The following is a 26,935-nucleotide window of genomic DNA, read 5'->3' as shown; positions in this document are numbered from 1 at the left end:
AATTTTAAAACCGGTAATACAACATATGTGTTTTGAGCAAATTTGGATTTTTTTTTTTAAATCTAGGTTTAGTTTAAGAACATAAAGACATACACTAGTTATACTTTTAAATTGTAACATTTGGACTGTCAAACAAATCTATCATTTTTCTATAATCAAAATTCCCCCAATCTACTATTCATTGTGTTGCCAAAGGTTGTAAATAGCGTGTTTCTGAGGCTATCTCGTTTTCAAAGTGTGATTTCTTAGCTTCTAAGTTATTTCTATGTAAACATTCTAATGTGGAACTCTCGGAAAGTGTAAGAGTCATTTTACAGGACTACTTTCAAAGTCCAGATAGTCTTACTTCCAGTCGTTATCGGTACACTGACGAGTTCGAAGGAGTCTGTAGGCGTATCCACAGTGATGACGACAATGTACGGTGTGTTGGTGTCGAGGTTTTGAAAAGTATAGGAGAGTTGGGCGTCCAGAGGAGAGCTGATTGGTAAGGATACACTCCTGACCACGTCCGAGCCATCAAGCAGGAACAGGCGATAGTTGGTAGCAGTAGTCCCAGTACCAATCGATTGAAACATGACCTGTACAGAGCGTTCCGTGATTTCGCCTGGCCCAGCCTGTATAGTACGCGCTGAACACCCAGAATAGAACAGGGAAGTATACAATGTCTGTCGATAGTATAGGCCCTTCAAGTTTTTGGCAACTACTTGTATTTTAGTCCAATCTGTAAAGGCTTCTCTCGACTTGTTTCTCTTGAAATAATACTCACATAACACATAACTGTACTGCCCGTATCAAGTTGATAAACTGCAGTCATTCAAGCCACATTTAGAGCGACAAGTTTTCGAATACTCCGTATTGTTTGAATCATCCACATCAGTACTACTCTAGTGCAGTGCACTACGTATAATTACTCATTTACCATAGTGTATTCAACGCAGCATGTAAATGATGCAAAGTCTTACGAATAGAGCAGACTGTTCCTCTCCAGTTATCGTTACACAGACACACATCTCTCCCGGAAGCAGTGATGCACAACCCGCCATTCCGGCAGGCCAGCGAGCACGGTAAAGCATCTGCGCACAAGAAGCAAAAATCCCTTGAGTATAAACATTCTATGGTAACATATTGTCATCGGATCATGAGTTTAGATATTGCTTGTGATAATGTTAAAATGATAAAAGGAATCCCCAGGGAAACATCACCTGATCTGTCTAAATGGAAATACAACCAAATAGTCATTGTAATACGTATGTTCCACTTGATGACTCCGCTACTATGTGCCATTTTTGGAATACCGTCACAAAACAATAATCCCCTATGATCAACTTCTGCACATGTATAATTCAGGCTTTTCTGATACTCCGTTTGGGCAACAATGACGCAATCTATGTTCCTCAGAAAGCAGCATCTAGCGTGTAGCATCTCTTTACTCGAATTATTTGCTATATTTCATTCACAGTGCCATCTACCTATCGTGCAGGCATTCTCCGGGAATGTGGTAAACGGCGTACTAGCTCCTAGCATGATGATCAAGTCTGTGTTAATTTACGGCCATGGAATTTGAAATCTATCGGCCCCCGCCCATAGTCCACAAACATGGAGATAAAAAAATACAATTTGAGCCAGGTCCTTATCGATGGACAGGAAAAGACTTGAAGGAGGGAACTTGTATCGTGCACATCACGAAAAAGTGGCTCCGGGAAGATATTATATATTATATTTATATCTTATATCCTATCGCTGCTATAATACCAAGCATCGATAGACCTTTTCGTTTGTAAAACACTGCAACTTACGTCTGCTACAACTGGAATGGGTCCTATATAAGAAGAAAAGAAAATTCAATGGATTATGGAGAGTCAGGTGCATTTGTCATTGCGTATGTCAACTTTTGTTACGCATATTGAAGCCCCCCAGTTGCGGCTGAAATATGGACATTAAAACAACACCGAATAGGACAGGTATAGGTCTACAGATACTTACTTGTTTCACACAAACTTCCCGAGAAACCAGCTGGACACTGACAAGTTATAAAGGATCCAATCACCGTACACTGTCCTCCGTTCTGACAAGGTGACGGGTTGCACGGGTTCGTGACTGGACAATTCAAATTCATAGAATGACCAGATGAGAGCAAATATTTTTAGCACTGATTAAGATTACTGCGAATCTCATTTTCGATGTTGTTTTGCAAATTTGACACATTATCATTGGCACATATTGTGATGACTTACTTTCTTTCACACATCTGACTCATAATCTTGGAGACATTGTATGGCTCATTTCATGATATAGGCGGTAAGTGATCCTCAGTTCTTAGCCTAAAATGGACGACACTTTAAGGGATCTTGCCTGTTTTGATTTGAGGAGGGATCAATAATAATTACACGCCAAAACGGCAATTTCAACAGAGAATTATCTATAGTTACATTGTTTGTTTTTTTTTTCAACTGGATCTCAATCTATTTCTTTTCAACGTACAATGCGTATTCGTATTTATTTTCTAGGTATTCCTTGCCACAGTCAGCGAAAAAAAAAAATATGCTTACATACTTACATGCGTGATGACTGCATCGACATAAGCATATTCCTGCGTTGTTTTGCGGCAAGTGTACATGTACTTCGTTATGTAATCACGAGTCCTATTATCGATGTTAAGCATCATATGAACGTAACTCTTTCTAGTTAGCCTTGTGAACAGGTAAACATGGCTATTATGATAGCGCAGACTTTCCCCTAATGTCTCCTCACGAATGTAGAGATTCAGTCTAGAGTGTATACAGTGATAAAGAATGTCACACTTTCCCTCTTCGATCAGCTACTGAAAATAAAGCAAAATAGCTATACCACGCTCTAACTGCGCCATTTCCACACACACTCTCATAATGATTGACAGCTAACACACCTTTATACGACGCTGGCAGGCATGGCGAGGGTCTTTGCCGTAAGTTGTGGAACATTAGAATCAACGAATGTGTACACTATCTAGAATCCAAAGTGTTTGACCGGGTGTGGAATACCAAACTTCTACTGACTTTCCCTGAGGTATACTTACCTGTCTCGCACCGAGTTCCCACGACGTTTTCAGGACAGGAGCAGAAAAACCCGTTTAGGAGATCCAAGCAAGTGGCGCCATTCAAACACGGTCCGCTGATGCAAGCGTTTGTTACTTATAGTTAATGAACGAAAAATAAACTGGAATTAAGCCATTTGTTAGAATGCTTCTTAAAGTGTGAGTACAAAAAACCCAACACTTTATCTATTGCAATGGTATCTTGAGAATGATTTGGCCCAACATAGGACAATAAAAATGCGTGAGTAGACTTGTACAAGTAAGATATATTTCGACTGATTAAAGTTCTTAAATTTGGAGCTGACGTTAATTTCTCTTATGATTTCCAATTTTGAGTGCTCTTGAATAGAAAAAAAATTAAAATTCATTTTTGTGTATAACCTTTAAAAGAAATGCTGTAATTCATACATCTCAAGCAAAGATGAAAATAACTCATTACAGACACATGGTATAATTTTACCATCAATTTCTTCTCGTAATAGTATTAGATGATCTTAACTATATCTGTTCAAATGTTGATTAAAACTGAATTGAAAAGGTGTTTTATTGATCAATATCTTTCGCAACCCGGAGGCTTAATTATACAGACATTGTTAACAAATGGCCATGTATACATTAAAAATACTCACAAAATACAGTGTAGCAATGAAAAAAAAATACATAAAACAACAAAGGGTCAATCTTATTCATCTTAACCATTGCACAATTAGATTAACCTATAATACAACACAAAAACATATATCATAACTACAATATATCCCTGTTCGCAATGATTATAAAAAAAAAAATGTTAATTATGTATGCCGGTCATTTAAACTTATTAATTGATCAAGATGATGTGTTGTCATACGGCTCAAATCAAAAGTTCGATTAAAAAAAATATGTATTTCCTCACAATCTTCTCTTCCTAATATACATAAACCCCCATATCAGAATACATTCAATTTATACACAGCGCATTACATCAAATCAGTCAATCAATAAATACTATATTCGCATTATTATAATAAATGTGCATTGTATATACGAAAATAGCATCTGATAATTGCACATCTCTCCCTCTCTTTCTCCCCCTCTCTCTCTTTCTCTTCTCTCATTCCACTAATACGCACACTCTCACGAATTAAGACGATATGAGCAGAATGATGAAATGCTAATGTAGTAAATAATGATTATAGAAAACTTCTTGAAGGCACACAACTGTTAAGTAGACTGAATCAATCAATATCTGTAAGCTGTAGACACCTGTTTCACAAAACGTTCCTCCGATATTCATCGGGCAGATGCACATAAATCTGTTTACATCGTCTATACAGGTTCCTCCATTCTGGCACGGGTTACTTTGGCACTCATTAATATCTGAAAGACAAGATAAGAATAATAATGACACCTTATCGCTCATCTGTTCTCTAGTCATAGTTTATTCTTCATAGTAACAGAAATCCATGACATAGAAGACGATCCACAAACAGGCAATTTTTGCAAAAAAAAAAAAACGCTGCAGTAGTCATCGTATTTCAAGATAAAATGTGGGCCTTGATATGCTTTAAAATAACGTATTATTCTTTATCTGATGGTCATGAAATGAAATAGAAATAGAATGAAATAATAATGGCGATAGTAAGCTCTCTTGACACATTTTCTAACATTCAAGCATACAAACTTTTCTTTCATTTGTCAACTTCGAGTGTATAGTTAACAATGCGCTGAAAACGATGATTATATCTATAACTACGGCAAACATTATCTGCAATCTCCATATTATTATCTTTCAGACAAGAAGTTAGCCGCATGCACAGGCATGGATAATGGAAATACATCCGCAACGTCTCTATAAGGAGAGAAAGTATCAATCTTAGGAAATGTTTGATTTGTAATCATCACACGATCACTTACTCAACTGGCAGTTCTGGCCTGCATAACCAGGTAAACAGGTACAACTGAAAGCATTCACCAGATTGGTACACGTTCCCCCATTCAGGCACGGTCCACTGAAGCATTCATTGATGTCTGTATATCAAATACCATGAAAAAGATCAAAAGCTTTTCGGAGGCCGCTTTGACACATAGCTGATTTCCAAGTCCACAATGAAGGATTAAATTCTTCAGAAATGATTGCAGAACTTTTGAAAGGAAATAATCTGAAACTGTTCATCAAAAATACGCTTCATTATTTGGATAATTTCATCTACCACATATCCATAAAACAAAAAGTAAAATAACAGAATATCCATAAATGCTAGAAAGCGAATAAATAAAACAAATTGCAAAAATCTTTATCTGACAAATCTATGTGTTCCTATATGTTGATATATTTCTAAGAACTTTTAAATGATTTAATACACACAGTTTCAGGCGAGATTAGGTCAATACAATACATAATATAAATGGTATTTTGTAAACGTTTAACAACAAATGCATTTTTGTTTCCTTTAGTTAGTTGAAATGACAGATACAAAACAGATCTTTGAAGATGTATTCTCACATTCTATAAAATTGTGATGTCCCTAGTGCGCACAATCCGGTTTGTACAGTCTGTATAGTGCTTGGCTGCGATCTATACATCATCGAGCATTTTGTCTGCTGTGACACAATTTTTGTTTTTGATTCGCAGTCGACTGACAGTAACTTAAAAGTGAAAGTCAAAGTCAGGAAACTAATCTTTGAGCAGTTTCCTCCGCTACCAAAGACCACAGGTGTCACGATGCCCTCATTCAAAAATCGCACCTACCTGTCTCACAAAGTGTTCCAGTGTAACCAGGGAGACAGGAACATGAGACACCTACAATTGTGTCCTGACACGTGCCACCATTCTGACACGGGTTCACATTGCATCTCGACGTTTCTATAATAAAAGAGGATAACTGACGATAATCAGGACAAAATTGTACCTTATCATTGCAATTCATCTATATATGAATATAGATCTATAAGGTTACATTCTCATTCAATCTTTTTACGACAGTTACCAGGGTTGTAGTGGGACAGAAAACTAATTAAGGCTATATCTTAGTCAGACTTCTAAGATTCTAGATATTTAAGTTTATTTGCAGCAACTCGATTTGTATAATTCTTTCTGCTAGCAAATTTTCATAATCAAAAAGATGGCGGGGAAAATTGTTTTATTGCTAGTAATGCTCCCTTTCACGACGCTCATAAATTGTAAGGTATTTTAACATAGCAGGAGTGATGCACTCGCTACATTTAGTTTACTGTATATATAGACTTCAAGCCGCCCTGGAATAGATAGAAACACTTAAAACATAACGCACATGTCACATATAGTGAGTCCGTTTTGCATCAAACTTGAGCGATTATAACTGCAAATTGATATGGATACCCTCTTTTGGTAGAATGAAACTCACCCCTCTCACAAAGCGTTCCTTCAAAGTTAGCAGGACAATTACATGTGAAACCATTGGGAGATGTGACATCTGGAATGCAGACGCCTCCATTTAAACAGATGTTTTGGAGGAGGTCACACTGAGCTGTTCGTGAAAAATCGCAAGTGAAAATGTAAGATTCATTCGTTATTGTAACTCATCCGAACAATGCAAAGTTTAAATATTTCATATAATATCACCTAATAAGTTATTATCTGCTTCGATATTTTGACGTTTTGTATCGTATCTTGTCTTTAATCCTAGTAACCCGTGCATGTTACAACTGTTATTGATGCAATGAAGAATTTTACACAACAACAAATCAGTGAAAGTATAAGCCTGGAAGGGATATAGGTTAGGGCGGTCCGCGGACTACTGTTATTTAGTTAACTTTGCCCAATGCCTGGCAGCCCTTCAGGTGCATCCAGTGTTTAGGTATTTTTGTGTTATTGTATTGATTGATTATTTTGAGTTTTGTAATTGATTGTGAATTGTATGTTTTCTGCCGAATAAAATAATAATAATAATAATAAATCTTTTGTGTTTCTGTTTTAGAAGATGGGTGAAAATGAACTGTGAGGAAAAGACTCATTCAAAATAGTATGAAATTTGTTATAATTCAGCTAAAATTAAAGTAAGGATAGATCATAAAAAATACAACACGACAACTAAGTGAGGAAGACTAACTGTAGGTATGCAGGTACGTAATATACACATCACATCGTTAGGATAACAACTTATAATACTAGGTATAGGCAGGCACGAAAACATTACATCAGGTTAGCAACTAAAAGATAAAGTGGTTATAGTTTTTCCAATAGCAATTTTAAAATCTATTTTGGTATCATCAAAGTTATTCAAAGCTGGAATGACTTTGGACATAATTCCTCTCTTACAAATTAGGGCCCCGTTTTATCAAAAGATGTAATCAATTTTTAATTTCCTTAACACTCAGGCTGCCATAGACTTATGATGGAAATCAACTTTGTAATCAACTTTAACTCTTCATAAAACAGGGCCCTAGATTTGGAAAAGCAGCAGGAATGTACAAATGAATTCCATTTTATTGCACTCACTCAATTCACAGTTACTACCAGCGCGACCCACGGGGCACACGCAGGTGTAGAAGTTCACTCCGTCATTGCACGTTCCTCCTGCTAAACAAGGCCCACTTGCACACTCGTTGATATCTGCAAAATATGATGAAACAGTATAAGTTTCGGTTAGGATGCAGAATTAATATCGGCTTTAACACCTAGCTTACTACTTAACAGTGTTTCCATTGAAACATTTAGACACCTTTTCTGTTTACCTTTACGCCATTACCAATAGTAAGACTGGAAATACTCCGGAAAGAGTTCATTATTATATAACGATATGGTACCATTCAATCAAGTCCATGATATCCGCGTCCTTGGCACTTCTGATTATTGTACTATACTTGAACAGATTACCATACGGTAGAATTCTGTCTTTTGATCTTACCAGTCTGACACAGCGATCCAGTGTATCCTGGTGGGCAGTTGCAGAGTGTGGTCTGTGCATTGTTCACGCATGTCCCGCCATTCTGACATACTGTCACCGTGCACAAGGCTAAAATGAAGAAACAAAAATATTTTCAAACAAATTATCATTGTTTGTTAATCTGTAAAGCAAATGATTGTTGATGGCTGAGTATTCGGCGAGATATGGAACATGACATCAAAGCTTAGCCATGAAGAGGAAATGCATTGTAATTTACTTTTCCGTTTTTCGAGGGAAGTGAATTTGGATAAACATAATATTCCGTAAATCAGTTAATCCCTCCTCTCCCCATACCTACATGTATTTCATGAGGTACCGTGTACTCTATTTGTAAGAGGATGTTGCCATGAAATTGTTCTAACGAGATAAGCGAATGAAAGAGAATATCAGAAAGTTCCAGAAATAATCCTTTGTCGATGAATTGTTAAATCCAGAGCTACTCACACTGGGTTTGGATGTCTGCTGTGTCCAGTTGAAAAGTTTGGCCACCAATGACCCCGTCCAGCACCACGATGTAGCCCGTTGCGGGTTGGAGGTTCTGCACCGTCTCGGTTAGCACTCCGTTCACTGCCGCTAACGGGCTGATAGGCAAAGTCTGCACTGAGTTCCCCAATTGGTCATTAATTCTTAGCGTGTACAGCTGGACATTGGCGTCGGTGGGCAGCACGTTGAATCGAATGACGGCAGTGGTAGGTGTGATTGCTCCTGTCTGGACGTTGACACTCACAGCTGTCAAAGAAATACCATCAACCAAGGTTGACATTTTTTATCATTAACCACTGTTTGCCACACGTTGATATACCATATCTGTATCGGAATACTTACATTCAGTTTACTCACATTATAAGAATTATTACATATTTGTACTTCGTTTAATAGAAAAATCGATAAATCGACCCACAGACTGAGTCATCATACATTCCATTGTTAGCCTTCATCAATTGGTGGGATATCAAATACTAAAATGGTGTTTAACTTATAGTGCTAGTAATGGTGGACCATGCCTCATACCTTGCTACGGATTGTATTTGAAACTAACAATTTGGTTGTTTTTTTTTTCTAATATATAGAGTTATACAATCCTACTATATACTAACTGGAGCAAATTTGGTAAGTTGAATTTGATCATTGTGTTGATGAGAATGATCGCACACAAATTACACTCAACACAAATACTCACAAGATGTAAACTTACTTATTTGACAATTCTGACCGACGAAGAGGGGTGTGCAGGAACACAGGTATTGGTTTGGAGCTGGTTGGGTACAGGCACCACCATTTTGACATGGACTGCTGGCGCATTCATTGATATCTAGTTCAGGACAAACAAATCACATCATGGGGTATTGATAATGACAATAATAATAATGATAATGATGATAATGATAATGATAGCTGGTTTTTATATAGCGCATTTCACACTTGTTGAGTATCTCAATGCGCTTTACAGACTATTAATGTCATCTTGTTCAATGACTACGGCATAATGTCTTAGTCGAAATGTATAAACACGGCTTAAGTTGATGACCAGTAAACAAAAATTGGAATTGGGCATATTTTGGAATGTCTCAATTGTTTTACTCGTTAATCATAAGCTATCATGGTGAAAAAAACTCAAACAAACAAAATACATACGGAAAAGAAAAACAAAATCATTATCCACTTTGACCACGTCATACTTTAAAGGGATCGTATAGTTTTGGTTGAGACCTAACTTCAGGTTTCTAACTTTTTTTTGGCGAGATAACGAGAAACATCTTATGAAATATGAGGAATTCAACGTTTATTTCATGAAAATTGGTTTTGAAATGGCTAAGATATCCAAAATACAGCGATTCTAATAAAAGGTGGGACCCACCTTTATATTACTATCGCTTTGTTTTACTCTTTTTTTGAATGTTTCAGCCATTCCAAAACCGATTTTCATCAAATAAAGTTTGAATTCCTCCTAGAATGGTATGCTCTGTACTATTTCATAAGTGTTTTCTTGGTATCTCGCAAAAAGTTAAAAGTCCAATTCTCATCTCCACCAATACTGTACCATCCCTTTAAGGTTGGTCAGTTTCCAGTAAAAAAAACAACAACAAACAAACAAACAAAGAAAAAAAAACATGTGTATGCGGAAGCCAAGCGATGTTCGAGTTATCACCTGCTCCATAATATGATGAATAACGACAAGAAACTCACACTACTATTTTTACGAAGGTATTAGGGTAAGGGTTCAAAGGGTACAAAATAAAGTAGGTTCTGGTAAAAGGATGACAGTGAGGAATTGAATACCTGTTTCACAGTTCTGTCCCGTGAAGCCGGCCTCACAAACACAAAGGTAGCCAAGCGCATTGGATGGCTGGCTAACACAGGTGGCGCCATTTAGACAGGGGGTAATGTCGCAAATATCTGCAAAATATTTCGTTTAGTACATTAATGTGATCCATATCGCGTTAAGAGAGATACTTCAATTGTACCACTCCTTTGATAGATCAGTTCTAACTCAGTGAGAACTATTGCTTATAAATTACTCTGAGAGTGACATATAAACATAATACACATGATATGTATTAATGTGATATTGGCATTCATTTTCAGTTAGGTAGCATGTAGCGTTTCAGACACCACTACAAGGGTACTTTTTCTTCTGACGAAGATTCTGCGCTGGCTTGCTATTATTGCATATCAAGTAGTCCTAGTCGCTTCTTTTCCCACAAACTACGAGCTTGCACATTTTGCTGCTATTTTGCTATGTTAGTACTTGCTTGAATGTTTTTACATCATTAAAACGTGACACTTCCAATCATCCGTGGCACTAATATTCATAATCACAATATATCATGTAAATTGTGACGCTTCTCAAATGCCAGTGCAAAGTACATTTTCCTGACATCGATCAACAGCTTAAGCCGACTCGTAAACGCTTCCATGAGGCTTTGAGACTTTAAGACTGTACCTTTATTATCTCTAATGTGAATATGAATGAATATGTATGCCAGTCGACGTGGCTTACAGTCATAATTGGTAGTATAAGCAGTAATTAGTTATCAGGAGGTACCATTTATCATTTCGGCAATACTCGACTTGGAAATTAATGCGAGGGAGATGAAAGCTAGCTTGTGTGACAAATGCGTATGGCAAAGCATGTCAACATTTTTCCTTAAAGGGAATGCAGAGTCATGACAGTTTAAATACGGAAACAAACATTCAAAAATTACGGCAGATTACGAGAGACATACATTGATTTTTAAATTACAGTGTGTGAGTGGGTTTCTATTCCCTGCTCACTTGTTCACAGAAGTACAAGAATAGATTGATATAAAAATAATAAATTGGGTAGACATCAAAATGTGGCTCGTGCAGGTGCAACGCAAGTTGGAATCTTTGTGACACCTACGGACAGTCAGCCCCTTACGAACCTCAGGCATTATTTATTGATGCACGTCACGAGACCGACACCCACGAGTCATACAGCTCACGAGTAATACACCCCGTATTTATTGGTAGGCGTGGAAATACTCAATGTTCTAGGTACTATATTATTGTTTACCATGCACTTAATGCCTTCTTACTTGTTGTTGCCGTATTGGCCCGTCCAATGGTGATACGCCCTTCTGGCGTTACGCCCACAAGAACAACTTGATAGTTGGTGGCAGGCAGCACGTTGTCAAACACAAACTGCATGTTCGTGTTAGCGGTGAGGGGGACACTCCCAGTTCGCTGTACGACACCATTTGCATCGACCAACTGGACTTCGAATGAATTGTAAACTCCGTCTGTTGGCCTGATCCAGTTCGCGTTAATAGTGGTCGGGTTCGGAGAGCTTGCAGTTAAAGGAATTGATTGAGCTGTGAAAGTAAATTGACATGGAAATGAGACGATTACATAGGTTTTGGGATAAATTTTCCTCCGCCCCTAAAATACACACACACAAAACACACGTAGGTCCCTATATATACTTATATAATTAAAGTTACCATATATGAATTCATTCAATTCAATTCAATTCAATCAATCATAGTTTATTTCCAATAAACGAAAATCAAAAAACAAAGTACAAATTTCCAATCAACTAAAATCAAAACATAGTACAAAGTATACATGTCATGAGATGATATTGTTCAAACATTTGCAAAAGATTCATGTAATATCCGAGATGAATTATATAACAACATACATTTATATATATATATATATACAATAATTAGGAGGAACAATACATATATACTTCGTGGGAAAATAGATTCGATTATGGAAAATAGTGATCCACCAAAAAGCAAAGCTTGTGGGACGTGGATCGCTAGATAAATAATGAGTAAATAATATATCATTCGAGGTTTTTTTTATAGCTATTATATTTGATATAGATTATTTAAATCATTTGTTAAAAATATACATGTAGTTATATTGAGATACGCAGGTCGGAAAAAAAAATATGCAAAATGTCACGACTAAAAACTAGTTCTAGTTACCAGGATCACCATAAGAAAATATATTCACCTTGTTGCTTATACGAAGTGTATTGCAGTCTAAGAGATATTGAGGAGATGCTGTCTTAGTGCTGATATGCCTGAACTCCTTAGACACAAAACTATATTTATTCATAATTTTATACATGCATTATTATGTCAGTGAGTACATAATATGGGCTTTGTCATATGAACAAGTCTTGGCCGACTCGTTCATTTTGCATGGATGTAAACCAGTCATTCGGTTTACAATACGTCACTGTAAACTCTCGCTTGCCACGTATAAGATAAAGATGTCATTCACTTCGTGGCGTGTGAATACTGACAACACACACTTCATGTACTTTGGCCTCAGGCTTACCGGTGCACCACGTATTCTCTCTTGGGTATGTATGTGATCCTGAAAAGGGCCAACCCACTCCCAACGTTTCGGCAAGCATGTTTTTGCTGTTTTAAAGAGACGTGCATCATTCTCTTGAAAAAACGGCAAGAACATGTTTGCCGAAACATCGAGAGGGGGTAGGCCCTTTTCAGAGCCATATACATACCTAAAAAAGAATACGTGGTGTACTGTTAAGTCTTCTAATGGCCACCCAACGTTCTACCGCCACGGAAGCACATATTTCATCATACATAGGCCTACTTACGATATGTGCACACAAGCCCCTGCCAAGCCGGGGCGCAAGAACAAACGAAGAACCCGGGACGATCAATGCACACTCCTCCGTTCTGACAAGGAGCACTGGAGCAAGCAGTAATTCCTAATTACATGTGACATAGAAAATCAAAATGCAAATTAATTGAACAGACTCCTTGGTTTCCGTCATACAGGCAATCTACAATGATTACAGCATGGCCCTTTTTTCACTATCACGAAAATAAGCTATGAGTTGACTCTTCACACAAGGCTGTCACTGTTAGATATCAGGGCAGTGAGAGACTTTCATTGGTATGAGAAATTGCAATGATATTGTTGAACAATTCTAGCAACAGTTCATTTAATCAAAATAGACACATTTCATCCTTTCGACGATATGGTGACAATTAAAGTCACGTTCTATATTTGCCATTTGGAGATCTTTCCACGAGGGCTCAAAGTAAACACATAGAATGGCGATTAAAAACCCATTCCACAATATGAATACAGGCAATGACCATAAAAAAAAGTTCTTCACAAGACAGCACCCACCGATCTCGCAGTTGTCTCCTTGAAATGAAGCTGGACAGGTGCACAAATAGCCCCGCGCCAGAGAAGGCGCCTCGGTGCATGTTCCACCGTTTACACATGGACCCGAATCACAGAATCCTACAGACAAATAAAGTAATTCATATGGAAAATTGTGTAATTTTCTAAAAACACTGATTTCAATTACATCTTTGCATGATTTATAACACTGTTAGCTTGTATTGTGTTATATAATGTTACACTCTATTCCTGTGTATCACGTTAAGTGTAGTTGTTCGTATCAAACCGTGCTGAATGGCGGACACGTGTGCTATACAAGTAGAAATCATTATCACTGTTATTATTGTCATTATTATCATTACTGTGATCAGTCAGTATTATTATTCTATCAGTATGTACAGTTATCATTACTCTTTTGCAATATAAGAGGAGTATGAACCCATAAAACGAAAAATATATTGAATCAATATCATTTGTGTTCTCGAAAGAATATTGGTGGTTCATAATGGATCTAGAAATCAAGAGAAAAAATTTCAGTATATCTGCACTGTACCTGGAGGACTTGCAGGCATGGAATTGACGAGAAACGTGCCCTCGCTAGTTTGCAGCTGAAGATCCACGGTGTAGACGGCTGTGGGGTCGAGGTTGTCAAAGTTGGCAGCGAGTCGTCCATTCACTACGTCGGTATCGGTTAAAGCTTGTATTCCCACGATATTCCCGTTCGGATCAGTCACGATCACATTGTAAATGGTATCGGGTTGGGCCGTTGTTGGCGGGATGAATTCGATTCGTAGTCTGCGAGGAGTTGTACTTGTGTCCGCCATGGCAATTATAATTGCTGATCGTGAAAAACGAACACATTTTCGTCAATTTGCATCTTAGTTTTAATGTGAAACCAGGACTTGGAAGTTCACCGATCCATAAAGATGATAAGCATCTAGCATTAGCAAACTAGATCAACAAGTTGTAAATCTTTGATACATACGGGTGATAACTGGTTTGTTCCTAGAGACTGTGTGAGTTTATTCAGGTCAATTCTGAAAAAACGCAAATGATTGTGAATCCACCACGCAGCCTAGTGTCAGTTGTAATCTAAAGGGGTAAATAGCTTCATAGCTGAAATGACAGGAAACTCTGTGAGATCAGAATTCGGATGATTTCAGTTACATTCTGAATCAATCAACTTTCAAAATGATTTGTGAAGGTCTGCGCTACTGAGTGCATCACATCCAACTGATTCTTCCTCAAGGATTTTATGAACGAGTAATCTCCTAAAGATTTACTTTAATAATATCGATTACAAATCATGACAAAGATCTGCTGTGACTTCTGCCACATGTCGCTATGTGGAACAAATTGTCAGCAACGTCTTTAACTGACATTGACACTTACGGACGTTACACGTGGGACCCTGGAAGTTTCCGACACACTGACAGCTGAAGGCGTTGATTAGATCAGTGCATATTCCATTGTTTTGACATGGGTTACTTGCACATTCGTTGATGTCTGAATAAAAGAGAAAGACAAGCGAGCAAGATTCATAAAATGCATATCACTCACTTAAGATCGCATCGTCTTTGCATGCGTGTGAGTTATTTCAGAGCCGTTACTCGTTTTTTCTTCTTTTATTTCTGCCTTGATAACATAGGCGCCGGAAGTGGGGGGGCAGGGGGGGCGGCCGCCCCCCCAATCCAAAAAATGGGGGGGCAAAACGCATTTTTGCCCCCCCAAAAAGCCCCCCCCCCCCAAAAAAAAAAAAAATAAATAAAATAAAATAAATAAATAAATAAATAAAAATTATAATAATAAAAATAAATGAATAAACAAAGAAAATAAAATAAATATGTATATATATTAATAAAAGGGAAAAAATATGGCTACAAACGGCAGCTTTTGGACTGTAAAATGTCAAAATTTTCAAGCTCGCTCGCTTCGCTCGCTCGCATCCAGCAGTTGAGCCCGGTGCGCCTCCCCCTTAATTTCTAAAGCGAAAAACATAGCTACGACGGCAGTTGTTGGACTCTAGAATGTCAAAATTTTCAAGCTCGCTCGCTTCGCTCGCTCGCATTGTATCGTTATGCCATTCTCCTAATGTTGCTGACAGTAATTGCCAGTAGTTGCGCCCGATGCCCCCACCCCTTAATTTCCAAAGCGAAAGATAAATATAGCTACAAACGGGAGTTTGGGGACTGTAAAATGTCAAAATTTTCAAGCTCGCTCGCTTTGCTCGCTCGCATTGAATCGTTATGCCACTCTCCTAATGTTGCTGCCAGTAATTGCCAGCAGTTGCGCCCGATGCCCCCCCCCCCCTTAATTTCCAAAGCGAAAGGTATAGTTACAAACGGGAGTTTTTGGACTGTAACATGTCAAAATTTTCAAGCTCGCTCGCTTCGCTCGCTCGCATTGAATCGTTATGCCACTCTCCTAACGTTGCTGCCAGTAATTGCCAGCAGTTGCGCCTGATGCCCCCCCCCCTTAATTTCCAAAGCGAAAGATATAGCTACAAACGGGAGTTTTGGGACTGTAACATGTATAGCTACAAACCCCAGTTTTAGGACTGTAGAATGTCAAAATTGTCAAGCTTGCTCGCTTCGCTCGCTCGCATTGAATCGTTATGCCATTCTCCTAATGTTGCTGCCAATAATTGCCAGCAGTTGCACCCGATGCGCCCCCATTTATTTCCAAAGCGAAATATATAGCTACAATTAAAACTCCGGTTTTGGAACTGTAGAATATCAAAATTTTCAAGCTCGCTCGCTTCGCTCGCTCGCATTTTATTGTTATGCCATTCACCTTATGTTGCTGACAGTATATAATTTGTCGATCGTTTCACACCGTCATTCCATAATCCATGTAAGGAAAACTTACAATGTTCCTCAATGACTGCGTTGTTGAATGTATCACATGCCGTAATGTATTGTAGTCCCATTATTGCTCACGCACACACGCACAAACATACAGACCGTCAAAATTACTTTATGGTTCCCCCCATGTTTCGACCCACCGTACGCCACTTTACATATATGTATATATATATAATAGATGTGTGTGCATGTGCGTGTGTGTGTGTGTGTGTGTGTGTGTGTGTGTGTGTATGTGTATATTGTGTAACATATGCATGGTCTAATCTTGAGCCCCCTCCAATGTTTGCCCCCCCAATCCAAAACTGCTTCCGGCGCGCCTGCTTGATAAGGTTAAATCTCCAGCAAAACAGAACGTGAACGTATAGGATATCGATGCATTACTCATGTGCAAACCATACATGATACTATTTCATTTTTTTTTTGCGTCATCACTTTATAGATCTATATACACATTATTTATGGATTAGGCTGAGAATGAATTTATTAATTCATCAAGTATGAAAAGCATTTCAACTGTGTTTTTAAAGTCATGTTATGGAAGTGGAAACAATATCGTTGTATTCTAATATCATGTGCGTAAGGACCTAAGTAGAGCTAACATACTTGTCTGGCAAAATTGACCGATAAACCCGGCTGGGCAGTTACACGTGAAGGTATTGACGCCGTCGACGCACACTCCTTGGTTTAGACATGGTCCATTTACGCAGTCGTTGATGTCTACAAAGACAATTTAAAACACGTCAAATGTCAAATATGAGTTCGAATACGCATGAAAGTGTACCTTTTCACTCTTTTGTATTATTCACTTTTATTTACTTCCCTACTATTTACAAAATCATAAGGATGTGTAAGTTTTCAGTCTTTATTCACTTATCTTAGAATCTTTCTAAATGTTGCGGTGTATCCTTATTGTCAACAAATGACACAACATGATCACTTATTCTGATTTCTGTGATCACAAACTTCGACATGATTTGAATTTAGCTCTAAGAAACCATTCATATTTTGCGTGACAATGTGCAGTTTCATTTTTAAAAGAAAATCTGTAAAGAAAGCTTCCTAAGAGCTCACGAAAATTTATTATATTATCTATATTTAATCAAATCCTTTCAAGACTCAAAAAGCCTTGAAATGAAGTGGACAATTATCAAAATAAAGATTAATAAAGTAAAAATTCAAAACTAATCTTAATATGTCTGATCATGTATTACAATTTTTTGTTTTATTCTTTAATTTGATTTTTATTAAAAGTAACAATAAGGGCTTATTTGCCAAAACGAGATCACATGGATAGTAACACATTCGACGCCATACCAGTGAGCCAATAATACTCAGAATGATGCCTTGTTTTAATTCACATCTCACAATTCATTTCTCCCATCTGTAATTATAATGTTGTGGTACATTTTTACGGCAGAGTTGAGCATTGAATAGCATATGCTTGATGTATATATGTATATATATATGTATATGTATATGTATATGTATATACAAGTATGTAAATATATATGGATAGAAAGATAGATACAACAAAGTATAAAAAGAGAAGCACAGAAAAAAAAAACATCTCACAATTCATTTCTCGCATCTGTAATTATAATGTTGTGGTACATTATTACGGCCGAGTTGAGCATTGAATAGCATATGCTTGATGTATATATATATATATATATATATATATATATATACAAGTATATAAATATATATGGATAGATAGATAGATACATACAACAAAGTATAAAAAGAGAAGCATAGAAAAAAGGCTGAAAGGACTATAACTGCGAAAGTTCATCAAAGTCGTAATGTCATAGAGGCTCACTCGTTTCACATCGGGTTCCAGTGAATCCTGGTACGCACATGCAGATGAAGGCATTCGGTTGATTCAGGCATGTCGAGCCGGCTGAGCATGGGTTGCTAGCGCAGTAGTCGATCGCTGGATAAAATTTGCCAGTCGTTAAAAAATCATTATCAAAGAGAAGAAAGGTACTCAAACACTAACACATGAAAGCCTTGAACATGATTCGAAATAAATTTTCATTATGATATAGCGTACACTGGTAGGCATATTTATTGCGCCTGAAATGGGTAAGGCACCATTAAAGTGACATGATGGCTGTAATCTCATCTTGTTTAAAACTACATTCACAGGATAGTCATACTAGTGAAACGACTCGCGAACATGTAACAAGTCTTCACCTGACGGCTCTCATCAACGGGCGATGACGTCACAACTAAAACCTCGTTACCCCTGAATGCGCCTGGTGCATTTGGTTCTACAACAATAACCCCTTGGACAATTACCCCAGACTCTTACCATGACCCTAATCCTAACCCTTATCTTAATCCTAACCCTAATCCTAACTCTAACCCTATCACTAGCCGGTATTTAGCAGGGGGGGGGGGGGGGAGGTGTCCTGATACGGATATTTTAATCGGTTTTTATGTCCAGAAAGGAATGAGGAAACTGGTGAGATGATGACCTCCGCAAATTCGAATACGTGATTGCTACTCTTTCACTGATTCATAAAATACATATTATAGAAAACCTCAAGTGTACAATACATCGTAAGTCTGTCCGATTTCAATAAAATCTATACCATTGTGTGTCGCAATTTCCTCCATTTATTAAAGCAAACCTGAAAATAACGTGAAATGGCGTCTTTATTAGTGTTTACAGTTAGCAAACTTTCTTAACTGTGATATATTAAGTTAGTTTGAAACCCTTATCCATGATCAGTGTATATTCGCCATGTAAAACTTACCAAGTGCACAGGTTGTGCCTTGGAATCCAGGTGCACACGTACAACTGAAACTGTTAATGCCATCAACACATGTCGCTCCATTCAAACAAGGGTTGCTGCTACACTCCTGGATGTCTGAAAAAAATAATGATTAAAAAAGTCATGTGTTACTAATTGATATTGATTAATTCAATATTTATGTACATATATTGCGATTGGTGATTGGCATAATATTTGCCCATTAGTCTTTACCTTGATATACCTTTGCTTTCTACATGTACGTCGGTAACGGACTAAACGCCTGTGCAAAAGTAATGCAGAAAATAAATATATTTTCTGAAAGATTTCATTCCGGAGGTAGACGGGTTGTTTGGGTATAATATGACTAAACATTGGGTAACATAAGACAAAGAAGCAGTAATCATATCATCGTTAGGTCTCACTTGTCTGGCAGTTCACCCCGGTGAATCCAGGCAGACAGGTGCACGTATAACCAATGGCGGTATCTACACAGGTCCCTCCATTCACACAAGGAATGCTCAAGCACTCGTCTGTATCTGTGCAAAAGAGTAAAGAGGAAGGATTTGCTTAGAAATACATACCTGCGATTCTTTTCATTCCTTTCACTCAGTGAATTATCATACAATTCGATAATGGGACGAGCACAAATCTCTGTATTACTTACGTATGCACCAATTCATAGTCGTGTGGTTTCACCATGACTTGAAAAATTAAGTAATCAATACGGTTTTCCGAGATTTTGATGTTGCTATGGTCAAGGACAATCGCTGTAGTCACATAGCAACTTCCTGACTTGAATACACCAGTCATGCCAGTGATGAAACCTTGTTCTTACTTGTTTCACAGTTGACACCACTAAAGCCCAGTAGACAGAGACACCTGTATCCATTGACCTCGTCCACACAAGTTCCTCCGTTGATGCATGGACCACTTGCACATTCATTTATATCTGAAATACAAGCAGGTTTGAGTAATTTCGGCATCAGAAAACAGGGCAGCAGGTGAGGAAATACATCTGTCTTTTATGTACCATATCTAAAGTAAACTAGACGACAGCATAGGAAAAGGAGTTTAGTCCAAGTCTTTTGTCCATAAATGATTCCAGAATAAAAGGCACAAACATGTATAAGAAATATTAGTGATGCAATGTCTCGTTACGAGGAATGATTAGTTGTCCGGGCCTCAAGTTCCTTAATTAGCACAAATATATTTCACTTAACATATCTAATGGTACATGAAAAACTCTAATCGCCGGACGTGGTCTTTTAGAATTCAGTACTTTTCTAGCAAATACCAATATTTCCTCAATCTTTCCATTTCTTTACCCAGTTGGAGTATTATTTGAAAAACCATATCATGCAAAAATATGTTCTTAGAAATGTTACAAATTACAACCACCCACAATGGTTGCGAAAGTAACATGAACGGTAATGTGTTCATATTTTGACATACAAGCAACTCTGTTGTAGAATTTTTTGATTACTCACTCTGTTGGCATCTATCGCCAGTAAAGCCGGTAGTGCAAATGCACTGGAAGCTGGCAACGCCATCGATACACTGAGCGCCATTCAGGCAGATGCCAGCCAAGCAATCGTCGATATCTGAGGAGAAAATGCAACATTTTGAGCAAGTTTTCATCACCACAGCAGAGCAATTGCATTACGGAATTATTTCAGACGTCTTCAAATACTTAATGATTCAGTAAAATGCTCGTTTACATCTTCGCTATTTCAACAAATCAGTGTAAATTACTTCAAGCAATTTGATAACGATGATACCAACAGGTAATGGTTGTGAATGTTGTACATGATAATGTCATAAAATAAATTTCATTCATACTTCCAAGGTTTGTGCAGTCTTCATAGATTACTATCAGATTATTTCATGCTCTTCGATTCTTAATAGGCTTAATATGAGAAGTAATGCTTTTCATAGTGAAATATGTCATGTGATTCAGTAGCAGTTTCTAAGAACTATCAGAAGACGCCGTAAGCGTTTTCCTTCGACGACCTGTTAACAGCTTTATTTGAATGATATCATACAAAAAGAAAATTCTCTATCTCACAAAGCCATTCGGACATATCCACTTTCTCTAGACACTTTTCACTAGGCCCTGGAGAATGACGTCTCAAATGTATCTTTCATTCTTCACTAAAAATCTAACAATGTTACGCTGTATTGTGACGCAATAGGATCATCCATACTATTTTCACACCGCTGGCCATCAAAGCCAGTAGCACAGACGCATACGAACTGGTTGACGCCATTGATGCATGAACCTCCATTGATGCATGGCGAACTTCCGCACTCGTTGAAATCTGAGTGACAGAACACAAAGGTAATGGGAAATGAATCTTGTGGTGAAACTCAATCAAAAGTTTCTTACAGTCTTATTAAGATGAGCTTTATCATGGTCAGATGGTTTATGGTATACACTGGGGGACGTTTGATGAAAGGATTAGATATATAACCTTTGGTACAGGATTGACGAATGTATGATATGCACTTTGCTATCTATACATTTGGTGTATCACAAGCAAGTAATGATATTCAGTTACGGTAGACAATATGCAAACGCTTTTTAGTGTAAGACATAACCACATTTTCTGATTTATACAACTCATGAACCGTTCAAAGAATTATAGACTGTGGTGACCATGATACAACCGATATTCAGCTTGAAATCCAAATAAAGTTACCTGTCTCACAGTTATCGCCAACAAATCCCGGGAGACAGGAACAGAAATACCTGTCCACTGTGTTGATACACGTTGCTCCGTTTCGACAAGGTCCACTAAGACATCGATTTATTTCTGATTGGAATAATCAGGGCAATAAATAAATTAGTTCTAAACGATTTAAACACTATGGTAATCAACTAAAATGGAAGAAGCAAATGAGCGAATGACGAAAAAGACATACATCCATCAAGATAGTATTCTACATCCCATCATTTTTGCTAGCACGCGTTGACCAAATCAGTGTTTACAATCCTAACTGATGTGTATTCGCTAGTTCCACGATGTCATGTAGCGTTAATCATGAAGAATATCACGGCGATTTATGACAATTTTCTCCGCGCTGAAGTTCGAGTAAAACCATCGCCCATCATATTTTTGTTACCCTTTGACAGTCAAAATAAAGTGGATCTCATAGCAGTAAGAAGAAGAATAATATAAGCAATGACTATGCATTTTTGACCAAACTGCTGGGTACACGCTATAGCTTGCAGACATAAACCCTTGTCCGGTCGTAAGGAAGTCTGCGCCAAAATTAATGTACATGATGCACCATTTGCACTATCCCATCATAGATCGTGTGAACTGGGCACGTACACACATTAGGGCATACATACGTTCCTTCTTTACTTCATTCATTCATTTCCATCCCCAGAGTCACAAACAATCTGACATCAATATACATTCGTATTATTCATATGTAGAGAAAACAAGAGAAGATATTAGATATCGAAATGATAATAAGGTCCTCTGTTGATGAAGATTTCTTACGAGTCTCGCAGGTCAGCCCGGTGAATGTAGTTGGACAGAGACAGTCAAAGCCGTTAGTCCTATCAGTACACAGTCCATTGTTCAAACAAGGATTTGGTGTACAGTCATCAATATCTGATAAGCAAAATGACAACAAGGGAACATTCTTATGTTTTGATAGATTGTGCAACGGTTGCAAATGTATTTTCGAGTCACTTTTGTGAGACTGTTTCAACTTGATGTCATACTATAGTGAAAACAATCATATTAACCACAACAACGTGTGAAAACAAACAGTGGAATCATTATGCAGGAGTAACTTTCAGTTGTTTTCGGTATGTTATCAAATTCATTTCCTATGAGGCTGACTGAAATTGAATTTTTATCGCAGAGGTAACAAAGATAAAGACTGCCGATTGGAAATAGCTTGGTCAAAAGATACACAGAGATGGCCTATTTTTCGTTACTGCCTGAGAGGTTATCTGAGAAGAAGAAACGGTTCTTCCAAATATGTTCTGCTAATATTGCTTCTGCCATGCTATCATCTGCATTTAATTTTTGAGCCATATCAAGAGAGAAAGGCAGAAAGATAAAGAACATACTTATTTCGCAGTTTGTCCCAGCGAAGCCTGCTAGACAATTGCATGTGTACGAATTGATGTCATTGATGCATTGACCTCCGTTCACACAAGGATTACTCACACAGAAATTGACATCTGGGGAGAAAAAATATCATCATTATATCACCACATTATTGACTGGCATGTTTGCTGTGTTCTTTTACAGATGTACTCCTACTAAAAACGAGGAACAAAGAAGGAAGGGACACAAGCAGAAAACAGAAAACATTTTTGATGAGGGGGGAAAAACGTTTTACGGATGTATGTGTGTGTGTGTGTGTGTGTGTATGTATGTTTGTGATAAAATGGACACGCATATCCACCAAAGACGAATACTCTCACATCAGTTAGCAAGACTTGAAGAGTAAGAAAGTTGATACGATTGTTATTGTAGGACAATCAATAGGCAATCAAATATTTTCCCCAAACAAGAAATATAAAAGAAAAAAAAGTAAAATATCACGGCGACAAAATACCAAAAGAATAAAGCTTAAAGGGGATGGCTAGTACCTGATCAGTGTGAATCAGTGGGAATGCTGGGGGATGATTGTTCCAATCCTTGTGGATAACCTGGAAACATTGAACTGCACATTTGTTGAATATGAGACCATTCTGAAGCAAATAATTTTCACACAACAATAGATATATAATGTACTCTTAAATGAATCTACAAGGATTGGAACAATCATCCTCCAGCATTCCCACTGATCAGGTACTAGCCATCCCCTTTAAGGGATGGTTGGTGGAGACGAGGATTGGGCTTTTAACTTTTTGTGAGATACCAAGAAACCACTTATGAAATAATACATAGCAAACCATTTTAAAAGGAATTCAGAGTTTATTTGATGAAAATCGGAATTGGAATGGCTGAGACATCCATAAACAAGGTAAAACAAAGCAATCGTAATAAAGGTGGGTTACACCTTTTATTCGGATTGTTCTGTCTTGGATATCTATAAGCCATTTCAAAACCAATTTTCACCAAATGAATGTTGAATTCCTCTTGGAATTACACGCTCTTTCACATTTCATAAGAGGTTTCTTATTATCTCAACAAAAAATGTTGAAACCTGAAGTTAGATCTCAGCCAAAACTATACAACCCCTTTAATTACGAATGAAACAGTATCTTCATTTTCTGATCTTCAGCTGACCACACTTACTTGATTGACACTGGTCTCCTTGGAAGTTTGCCGGGCAAATACAGGTGTATCGATTTATCTCATCTCTACAGACGCCGTTATTCACACAAGGATTGCTACTGCATTCATCTATATCTATTATTTCAATAGAACGATAAATATCAATTTCACATATCAAACATTTAGAATTTCACGAGAGGATTCCCTTATTCTTTTATGCAAATGAAAATGTATAAATATTACGATAGAGATCAAATGTAGCATTTGAGATTACACATTAGAGACATTGGTGTGCTTTGTTTATTTGTAATTTCCCATACATACACAACTTGAGTGAGAAAGACACCAAAATATCATTTTATACAATCTCTCAGCAGCGCTGTTGGTGCAATATATTACATATTACCAATTGGGACAAATTTTCCTAAAAATGATTGATTGCTTTCCTAAAAATGATTGATTGCTTTATCGTCCGCAGTGGAAATTCTTCTTACATTAGATACGACATCAACATATTTGAAATATATCGCACAAATTACAACTGAAACTGAAACAAACTTACATACGAAATCACACACACCATTACAACGTAACACATGATTGACCCTACATTGAAGATAAATAAGTCGTGCTGGTTAATATCCAACCATAGGAAGAGAAAGTAAAACAACTACTTATCGATTGATATAATCTGACCTCCACCTTCTCTCTCCCCCCCCCCCCCACAAAAAGAAGAAAAAACCACGCAAGCAATTAAACGTAAAACTTCTCTATTATTTCATCGTTTTTACGCAGATATGAATGAAATTTCGTAATATTTGGCGTTAACCAGGTAACTCAGGATAAAAGGGCTTATTTCAATTAAACATGTTCAGTGCTACTAAATGTACTGTGACTCTATGCAATTTGTATTCATTCTCGAATTGTGAGTATTATAACAGTAAATAGTATAAAGTAGTTTACCAGTTTCACAAAGAAGCCCAGTGAAGCCGTCTGGACACTGGCAGGTAAAGATGATACTGAATTCAAGACAAGTTCCGCCATTTTGGCAGGGTATGCTTGCACATGGATCGATCTCTGGAAGATGAACAAAAAATAACGGGGAGAAAAGAACATTATCGAATATTAAGATGTAACAAAAGGATTTCAAGCTTGTATGCGATTTTCTCATTTATGCATAGCCCTGTATGCATGTTATCCTGTCTTTCATTCGAACCGTTAAATGAACTGACATAACATAACATAACATGGAAACTAATCGATACCGTACCTGTCTCACAGTTGGTTCCTGTAAATCCCGGGAGGCACAGACATCTGTAAGCATTGGTAAGATCTTCGCAGGTCCCTCCATTTCTGCAAGGACTGCTGCTACACTCATCCACATCTAGAAGGAAAAATAAGGTCGGTGTGGACAAAGCGTAAAAGATGAACTGTAAGATGTCCATCTAATCGTGGCTTTTGACTGACAAAATAATGCAACTCATTGCTATTCATCATGTGTGTGTCATGTAAGATAGGCCAAAAACATGCAGGACAACAAAAATTACAACCTATTTAAGATCAAATCAGGCTCGAGGACTGCAGTTTTGTTTAAAGTGCCTACCTCAGAACTTTGCATTCACAGGAATATCTTTCACACTGCAGATATTTTAAGTTAGAAAAGGAATCGAATCAGATATTAATATACATATACAGTGATCAACCAAAAGTTTTTGAAATCATCAAGGTTAGTGTTCATTCTTTTGAGTGGAGTGAAGTGTGTTGGAAGTCAATGTAATACACATTGGATGCAATTACTCTTACGTCAGGTGCTTTACTTACTTTCATTACAATTCGCTCCTTGAAATCCCTGTAAGCAAATGCACACGTAACTTCCTATGGTGTTGATGCAGGCGTCAGCATTGGTACAGGGATTCAGTTGACATTCATTCACATCTGCTCAAGAAAGTTCAATAAGAAAATAGGATAATAATACCATCAGAGATACCTTGTTTTTATTACTATCATCTCGATTACTCTTAAAGAAGTTGATTCAATAAGATTTATAATTTTTAGTTTATAAAATGAAAGCAGGGTTCCTTCCAACACCTTTTTCCTTGAAATGAATATATCGCAACCCATTAAATAAAGTCTTTACATGTGATGAAATGACTATGTAAAGTAATGAGTGTCATGTTATTTGTATGTCAAAGGGAGAATAAATTCATGAGTATTGGATATTTGATCATGCCTTAATGATATGCACGAATTAGGCCTACATGTTTCATTAAAAAAATGAAAACAGTGCTACATTGTATACGCAGTGCTCAACTTTAGCTGTGGTCCGGTGGCCCGGGGCTAGAAAATACTTTTTTATATTCGTATTTTCATACGTTGGAAATATGGGCCATTCCCCTCGCTCGGTTCAGTTTTCTTTGGTCGAACTTGGGAATGACTG

General features: G+C 37.4%; 1 protein-coding gene across 1 annotated transcript in view; it reads right to left on the bottom strand.

The window, feature by feature from the left end:
- LOC140231682 (uncharacterized) overlaps positions 1-26,935 on the bottom strand; it is a 178,846-nt gene that overhangs the window by 79,717 nt on the left and 72,194 nt on the right. The window contains exons 28-53 of the mRNA XM_072311836.1: positions 26,320-26,433; positions 25,769-25,882; positions 25,462-25,575; positions 24,520-24,633; positions 23,340-23,453; positions 22,759-22,872; positions 21,949-22,062; positions 21,454-21,567; positions 20,737-20,850; positions 20,085-20,198; positions 19,672-19,785; positions 19,250-19,363; positions 18,307-18,420; positions 17,091-17,204; positions 15,016-15,129; positions 14,177-14,461; positions 13,627-13,743; positions 9,176-9,292; positions 8,425-8,709; positions 7,942-8,049; positions 7,533-7,646; positions 6,439-6,561; positions 5,805-5,918; positions 4,970-5,083; positions 963-1,073; positions 347-628 (exon numbers count right to left, since the gene is read on the bottom strand). Of these exons, the coding sequence (XP_072167937.1) occupies positions 347-628; positions 963-1,073; positions 4,970-5,083; positions 5,805-5,918; positions 6,439-6,561; positions 7,533-7,646; positions 7,942-8,049; positions 8,425-8,709; positions 9,176-9,292; positions 13,627-13,743; positions 14,177-14,461; positions 15,016-15,129; positions 17,091-17,204; positions 18,307-18,420; positions 19,250-19,363; positions 19,672-19,785; positions 20,085-20,198; positions 20,737-20,850; positions 21,454-21,567; positions 21,949-22,062; positions 22,759-22,872; positions 23,340-23,453; positions 24,520-24,633; positions 25,462-25,575; positions 25,769-25,882; positions 26,320-26,433 (3,480 nt within the window). The remainder of the gene's footprint in view (positions 1-346; positions 629-962; positions 1,074-4,969; positions 5,084-5,804; positions 5,919-6,438; positions 6,562-7,532; positions 7,647-7,941; positions 8,050-8,424; positions 8,710-9,175; positions 9,293-13,626; positions 13,744-14,176; positions 14,462-15,015; positions 15,130-17,090; positions 17,205-18,306; positions 18,421-19,249; positions 19,364-19,671; positions 19,786-20,084; positions 20,199-20,736; positions 20,851-21,453; positions 21,568-21,948; positions 22,063-22,758; positions 22,873-23,339; positions 23,454-24,519; positions 24,634-25,461; positions 25,576-25,768; positions 25,883-26,319; positions 26,434-26,935) is intronic.

The sequence above is a fragment of the Diadema setosum genome, chromosome 8 (assembly GCF_964275005.1).
Source record: "Diadema setosum chromosome 8, eeDiaSeto1, whole genome shotgun sequence".
Lineage (NCBI taxonomy): Eukaryota > Metazoa > Echinodermata > Echinoidea > Diadematoida > Diadematidae > Diadema > Diadema setosum.
The sequence above is the reverse complement of the archived record's forward strand: the minus strand, read 5'-3'. Positions and strand labels throughout refer to the sequence as shown.